The sequence below is a fragment of the Mus caroli genome, chromosome 10 (genome assembly GCF_900094665.2).
Source record: "Mus caroli chromosome 10, CAROLI_EIJ_v1.1, whole genome shotgun sequence".
NCBI lineage: Eukaryota > Metazoa > Chordata > Mammalia > Rodentia > Muridae > Mus > Mus caroli.
The window spans coordinates 121,175,683-121,183,723 of record NC_034579.1 but is presented as its reverse complement, the minus strand read 5'-3'; the positions used below and the strand labels follow the sequence as shown (position 1 = coordinate 121,183,723).

General features: G+C 43.6%; 1 protein-coding gene across 1 annotated transcript in view; it reads right to left on the bottom strand.

Annotated features, from left to right (window-relative positions):
- Nucleotides 1-8,041, bottom strand: part of Dnajc14 (DnaJ heat shock protein family (Hsp40) member C14) — an 11,291-nt gene that overhangs the window by 1,606 nt on the left and 1,644 nt on the right. The window contains exons 3-6 of the mRNA XM_029482980.1: nucleotides 7,412-8,039; nucleotides 2,907-3,013; nucleotides 2,361-2,480; nucleotides 25-185 (exon numbers count right to left, since the gene is read on the bottom strand). Coding sequence (XP_029338840.1) covers nucleotides 25-185; nucleotides 2,361-2,480; nucleotides 2,907-3,013; nucleotides 7,412-8,039 — 1,016 coding nt within the window. The remainder of the gene's footprint in view (nucleotides 1-24; nucleotides 186-2,360; nucleotides 2,481-2,906; nucleotides 3,014-7,411; nucleotides 8,040-8,041) is intronic.

Genomic DNA, 8,041 nt, shown 5'->3' with positions numbered 1-8,041 from the left:
TGTATTTGGAGGTTAGAAGTGTACCTGTGATGTCATACACCTTTCCATCCATCAGTGCAAAGTAGGTGATCTTGAGGCCCAGCATGCTCGACTCTGCCCAGAAGTCTCCTTCCTCAGCAGGATGCAGCCTGTTACACTCAGCACAGTATCTGGCACTCTTGGGTTCCCGGTCCATTTCAAACCTCCTACAACCCAACACAGTAAATCCTTAATACTTTTCAAATGTTCATTACTGTCAAAAATGGCCCAAACATTAAAGTTATCTTTATTCAGCTGTAATACCTGCCTCTCTAGCCTCTGCCTTCAACTCTCTTATTCTGAGGTCTTGGTGTATAGCCCAGGCTACACTTACACATGTAATGCTTCCACCTTAAACTTCCAAGTGCTGGTATTCAAGGGTATGTTTCCACACTCTGATTTCATATTTCTCTATTTTTTCTTTGTTCTTATTAGCATATAACAATTATAGACAATAACAGCTTTGATTATGTTTTCATACATACACACACTGTACTTTGATCCTATGCACCCCCTGCTACTTTCTCTCTTTCTCCCCCCCCCCATTCCCATTACACCTTAAAACTACAGTTCTGTTTTCATGTCCTATCCTTTGTTGGGAGGCAGGGAGTGACCTAATCAGTTTTATTAGGGTTGCTTACAAGGGCATGGGCACCTTATCAGTGGCTATACGACTTAAGAATTTTTCTCTTTTCCAGCAACCATTAACTACCTATAAATCCTCAAACCCTTTCTTTTTTTCTTGCTGCTTATTATATAACACACACACCCAAAAGCCACACCTATGTTAAAGATTTTACAAAGGTGACTGATTAGAACTAATACTGACTATGGAATCTGAATATTGCAGGTCTTTAGGCAAATTATCTTGGACTATCTTCACCCCTTTGATAGCCATCCATCCTCTGCCACCTGTGTTTCACCTCACAGCCTTGAGTATTAGGTAAGCCCTTCTGCAGTGTAGTAATACACACTAGCTTCCACCAACTCAAAAGCTAAGAATGCCATCACATTACATGTGAGGCCAACCTGACATTCCCACCAGTGCAGTTAAAACATATCTCGAAAAGGTTAGGAAGATGGTTTCAGGGCTAAGAGTGCTGTTGTTCTTGCCAAGGACCCAGGTCTAGTTCCCAGCACTGACAGGAGGGCTCACAACCATCTCTAACTCCAGTTGCAGATGTCTCTTTTCTGACCTCTGCAACCACCAGCATGTGACCATAGTTCAATTCTGTAGGTCCATGTGGCCAAAGAAGAAAACTCCCAACAAGTTGTCCTGGGACTTCCATACATAATGCACCTCTGTATACACATGCACGCACGCACAGCACGAACACACACGCACGCATGCATGAAAGCAAATGCACACACATAAGTAAGTGTAATTTTAAAGATTTTTTTTTTTAATTCAGGAGCTGGAAAGATGTCTCAGCAGTTAAGAGAGCACTTGTTGCTCTTGTAGAAGACATAGTTTTGATTCCCACCACCCACATGGTGGTTCATGACCATCTGTAACTCTAGTTCTAGGGACTTTGATGCCTTTTTTTTTTTTTAATGGATGGAATCAGAGTACCATATTTTACTTTGTTTTTAAAAAAATTTTTTTAGGCCAGGCGGTGGCGCACGCCTTTAATCCCAGCACTCAGGAGGCAGAGGCAGGCAGATTTCTGAGTTCGAGGCCAGCCTGGTCTACAAAGTGAGTTCCAGGACAGCCAGGGCTACACAGAGAAACCCTGTCTTGAAAAACAAAACAAAAAAAAAAAAAANTTTTTTTTTATGTGTATGAGTGTTTGTTCATCTGTGTACCACATGCATGTCTGGTGCCCTTGGAGGCCAAAAAAGGACACTGGGCATCAGATCCCTTGAGAATGGTGTTATGGATGGCTATAGGCCACCATATAGTTGTTAGAAATTAAACATGGGGTCCCTGGAAGAACAGTTAGTACTCTTAACCACTGAGTCATCTCTCCACCTTCAATCTTTTTTTGTTTTGAAAATTTGTTTTTATCATTTTTAAGTTATGTATATGTGTGCCTGTGAGCACATGCATGACTAAATGCCCTCAGAGCCAAAGGTGTCTGGCTAGAGCTATAGCTACAGACAGTTGTGAACCACTTGTTGTAAGTGTGAGAGCCGAAATTGGATCCTCTCGGAAAAGAACAAGTGCTCTTAACCTTGGTGCCATCTCTCCAGCCCTAAATCCTCAATTGCTTAGTAGCAAGAAAAAGTAGAAACCTTGGGAGTCAGTCTGTACTCCATGATCATCAATAGCACTCCCAGGAAGGTCTTTGGTTACCTAACCCTTAGTATAGCTGTTATCCTCCTGCTGTCCTGTTTCATACCTATGCTTTCCTTGGCATCTGCTGCACATCATCGTGTTCATTGCCTCCTTGAGGTCATCTTGTAGCTTCGACAGAAACTCATTCACTGACCGGCTGAGCTCATTCTCTGCCATTCGTTTCCTAAAAAGAGAAAGGCTTCGTAAGTCAGAGAGTATTAATGCACAAAGAGAGACAGATCTGGATGCCTCTAGAGTAGTGGTTCTCAACCTTCCTAATGCTGTAACCCTTTAATACAGTTCCTCATGCTGTGGTGACCCCTAACCATAGAATTATTTTTGTTGCTACTTTTTAAGTATAATTTTGCTATGTTATATAATATATTAATAATAAAATACATAAATATCTGGTTGCAGGATATCTGATAGTCAACCCTTGCAAAATGGTTGTTGGGAGCCAATGGCCCACAAGTTGAGAACAACTGCTGTAGAGGCTGCTAAGTTAAAATAAAAATTTAAGTTCTTTCTGCCTGATAGCCTCCACCCACAAGACCTTCCAATAGAGGATTTTTCCATCTACTTTACCTAAAATGTCCCATTTCAAACTCACATCTCATATTCCTTCCGCCTCTCTGGGTTGCTGACAATGTCCCAAGCTGCCCGCAAAATTTTGAAGGCCTCCTCAGCCCGGGGATGGTGATTTTTATCAGGATGGACCTACACAAAACACAAAAAGTTTGCATCACAGACTCGTTCCAACCTCCCCCATCTCAGGTCATGTGTGTGTGTGTATGTGTGTGTGCGTACACATGTGTACTAGGTGTGTTCCTGGTGCCCCCAAAGGTCAGAAATAGGTGTCAGGTCCCCAAGAATGGAAGTTATAGGAGGTTGTAAGCCACTGTGAATCCTGGGAACTGAACTTTGTTATTCTACATGAGCAACCTCTAACCTTTTCTAAATCCAGCCCCTTATCTCTTCTTAAGATTTTTTTTTTAAAGATTTATTTATTTATTATATGTAAGTACACTATAGCTGTCTTCAGACACACCAGAAGAGGGAGTCAGATCTCATTACAGATGGTTGTGAGCCACCATGTGGTTGCTGGGATTTGAACTCTGGACCTTCGGAAGAGCAGTCAGGTGCTCTTACCCACTGAGCCATCTCACCAGCCCCTCTTCTTAAGATTTTTAAGAGGTGCACCGGGCACGGTGGCGCACGCCTTTAATCCCAGCACTTGGGAGGCAGAGGCAATCGGATTTCTGAGTTTGAGGCCAGCCTGGTCTACAGAGTAAGTTCCAGGACAGCCAGGGCTACATAGAAAAACCCTGTCTCAAAAAAAAAAACAAAAACAAAAACAAAAAAAAAACCCAAAAACAAACAAACAAACAAACAAACAGAAAAGACTTTTAATCGGTAACAGATCCTGCTGAAGTTGAAGTTGTAGGTAGCTGCAGCTGTCCAGCATGAGTGCTGAGAGCTGAACCTAGGTCTCCTACAAGCACATGTTCCTAACTATTAAGCCATCTCTCTACCTCCTCACAGATATTCTTCTATCAAAGAGTTCTCTTTCATTATCCTTCAGAAAATCAATATAGCTTAATGGTCAAATACTCTTAGCTTTGCAGAGATCTGAGTTTAAATGCCAGATTAGCTCAAAAGTCCCATGTATAAGCAAACTCCTTAGCCCCAGACAAACAGGGATGTAAGCCACCCTACCTGACATTTAAAGCCCTTGCATTTAGTTTTATTAGCAGTCTTAATATAAAAGTTTTCAATATGTTACACCTTCAGACTCATCCAACTTCAAAATTCCTTATCCAAAGTTGGAAGTACAAGCTCATTCCTGTAACTCCAGCACTCTGGATGATAAAGCAGTAGAGTTCAGAGCCAGTCTCCCCTCTCTCGGCTCCCATCTCCCTGACTCTTCCCTCCCACTCTCCCCCTCAGATCAGATGTAAGCTCTCTGCTACTACTCCAGCACCACCCCTTTCTGCTGCCATGCTCCCTGCCATGATGGTGTTAGACTCACTCTCTGAAACCATAAGCAAGCCCCCATTAAAATGCCTTCTTGTAAATTCACAGCAATAAAACAATAACTAAGAGAGCCTTTATCTGAAACCTTCTACTAGTCTGCCTCTCTGTTCCAGAACTGAAAGTATATCAATCTTTCAGTTATAATCTCAGCCTTTTTATATGCTTTTTCAGCCTTTTCTCCACAACAAATAATAACCCATCTTCCTACAGCATCCTGATTGTTCCCAGAAGTATAGAGATGAGTATCATCACTTATGCCAAATAAAAAGGATGCTTTTAGACTTCACAGTCTCAAACTAATATAAAAGCTTAATATGAATATGAGTAAACATACTCATACCGGAGCCTAGGTTATATAAGAAAAGCCAACAGAAATTCTATCCCAGAACAACAGAGATCTTTGAGGTAGAGCCGGGTACATAAAGGATGGGACAATAACTCCAAAGGAAGTTGGAAAACAAAAATGTTTGTAAGAATGATATTGACCAAGAGAAGATATGTGGTAAAAGTTCTGAAGGTGAAACAAAGGGGTTCTACTACTATTAGTACTATTACAATCTAAGGGGGGAAGTAATTGTTGACCACTCTAAGAATATCCCAAGCCATCCACCAAGAAATGCACTTCCCACTAAACTTAGTTCCTTGCTAATTATCAGTCTAGGGTCTTCCTGAACCTTTGTCAGGGAAAGCCTTGGGTGTCCATTCCTCTTTATATCATACAGCCACTATAGTAATTTGAAAATCGTAATGTTTTAATGATTCAGACCCATAGAGTCAGTACAAGTTGGCCTCAGGTGTGGTTTTATACATATTACTTATATTCATAATGTAGTTTTACTTGTACATACAGAAATAGCAATAGCAGAGCTGGGGCTTTAGCTCGATTATAGAGTACATGCCTAGAATGAGCAAGGCTCTGGTTCTGATCCCCAGCACTGCCAAAAAGTGGTATATAGTGTATCAAAACTCCCACCTACAGAGTTAACAAAACCAATCATATCTTCTTACGCATATGCGTGATACACATATCTCTCTCTTGACTTGTGCTCCTTTTTTCTTCCCGCTCATACTCTTGTTCTTAAAATTCCTGTTTTCAGGTTAAAGTGTATGTACCTCAGTGGGAAAGCACCTGCCTAGCATCCACAAGGCTCTGGACTCCATCCAATACCACAAGGAAACAGCTGTTTTCTTCCTGGTCCTGGAATAACCACCCAAACGCACATCCTGAACACTCCTATACTAGGTCCACACTTGCCTCTCTAGGAAGAGGCAGATTTTCTCCATGGTAAAAAAAAAAAAATCTCCCTTTGGGGCTGGAGAGGTGGCTCAGTGGCTGAAAACACTTGATACTCTTACAGAAGACCCAGGTTCAGTCCCAGTTCCTACACAGTGGCTCACAACCATCGGTAACTCCAGCTCCAGGGGATCCACACTCTTTTGATCAGTTTGGGTACCAGGCCACATGTGATGCATGTACATGTGTTGAAGTAAACACTCATACACATAAATAAACCTAAAAAGATAATTTCTTCCTGATTTGCTTTGGGCTGAGACCTCTGGCTGCTGTGCTGAGGTCAGTGACAAAGAAGTCATCACAGTATCCCAGGACTGTGCTGGTGGCAGTGGTTAGTCAGTAGATATTCAAAGACCTGCTGACTGCCATGCAGGGGCTGGGAAGATACCCAGAGAGCTGCCCTCCACCACACAGCACTGGCGGGCCACAGACACACAGAAGTCCACGCCACACAGTATGGACAGAGGAGGTCACCCAGAGCCCCTGGGTACCTGAGTGGTACTCAGGCCCAGATGCAGGAGTTTGAGTTGATACACTCCAAAATTTACATCATCTATGAACTGTTGGGGCACATAAAAAGGCTGGTCATGCTGATCCAAAGCAGCAGGATCCCCATGACACCAGGCAACAGGATAACCAGAAGGATCCTGGTGAGGATCCAATATTGGTGGTGTCACAAAAGCCAGAGACCTCAAACCAAACTCACTGCAATGAACTTTTCCAAGTGAAGATGTGTGGTTGGAGGTGTATAGTGTGGGACACTGTGAACAACACACTACAACTTCCATGACGAGACATTTTCCATGCTTTGTTTTGTTTAGGATGCGTGTATGTGTGTATGTATGTATGTATGTATGTGCATGCATGCATGTGTGCGTGTGGTGTGTGTTAGGTGAGAAGCTTCAAGAGCACACAGGGATATGAGTGGGGCTGGGGTACAGAATGTGAAACTCACAAAGAATCAATAAAAAGTTTCTTGGGGGCTGGAGAGATGGCTCAGTGGTTGAGAGCACTGACTGCTCTTCCAGAGGCCCTGAGTTCAATTCCCAGCAACCACATGGTGGCTCAAATCCATCTGTAATGGTATCCGATGCCCTCTTCTGGTGTGTCTGAAGACAGCAACAGTGTGCTCATATCAACAAAATAAATAAATCTTTAAAAAAAAGGGAAAAAAAAAGATATTTTCTTTAAATTCCTCCTTTACCATTCATGGTGCTGTATGTGTGCACCCAGCCTTTCCCAAGCAAAGGCAGGAAGATCACAAATTCAAAGCTAGCTGGAGCTACACTGCAAAACCATGTCCCAAAACAAAACAAACATCCCTTTGGTCAGGTGATAGCAACTAAAGGGCTGTCTGACTAGGCTCTTCCCGACCCTAAGGAAAGGAGCTGCACTTAGCTGCTGCAGAGTAAGTCCACCCTTCCTTTTATATTACACCCCCTCCCCCCAAAAAAGACCTCACGACAAAAGACTTAAGATGGAGAAAAGTCAAATTCCTAGTCAGAGAAACGCCTTTAAGACTCTTTCCCAAGAATGCTAGCTACCCTTAGCTACGTATAGTGGCAAAACCTGTAAGTCATAGCACTCACAGATGGAGCCAGGAGAAATCACGAGTTCCAGGTTAGTCCGTCTACAAGGTGAAACCCTAACTCAAAAACAAAACAAAGGAAGGAAATCCTTCACCTTCAAGTTGGCCTCCTGCTCACCTTCCCTTGACTCTACACTCCCTAAAAACTGAAACAGAAAATATGGAGAAAGAGCAACAGGAAGCAGCAAAGGATACTCACCATTACTGCTAGCTGCCTATAGGCCTTCTTTAGTTCAGTGTCAGAGGCTGTAGCTTCAACCCCCAGCACATGAAAAGGGTTTAGTTCATCTTCAGGAACCCCAGCCATGGTCAAGAGTCGGGCCACTTCCTCTTCAGGCTGGCAGTATCGNCCACTAGCTACTGGTGCATTGCCCTGTTTCTTAGTCCTCTGCTTGACCCAGGGCAGCTCCTGCCAGCCCCACTGTATTAACCTTACCAGCTGCTGCCATGGCCTGCTATCTTTCAGCAGAGTCAAGCAATGATGCAAGGCTGGAGAACCCAGCCAAGAGAACAGCCGGGCGGTCTTATCCCTCCAGCCTAACCGGTTGCCCAGTCCCACCAAAAACCTCCAGCCCAACTGTAGACATCCCAAAAAGAGGGCAAGAGCCAGGAGGAGGAAAGCACCCACTACCCTAAGAATACGGATGAGCAGCCCCGCCACACAGAAGAAGCTCTGGCTTAGAAACTGGAACGTCACGCGGGTCCAGCCCCCCAGTCTCCTGGCCCAGACCCCCACCCAGACTCGAAAAAGGTCCAGGTCACTGCCTTTCAGCTTCCTGCATGCGTAAATGAGATGGCCACAGGTTTCCACATACTCTCCCACCAATAC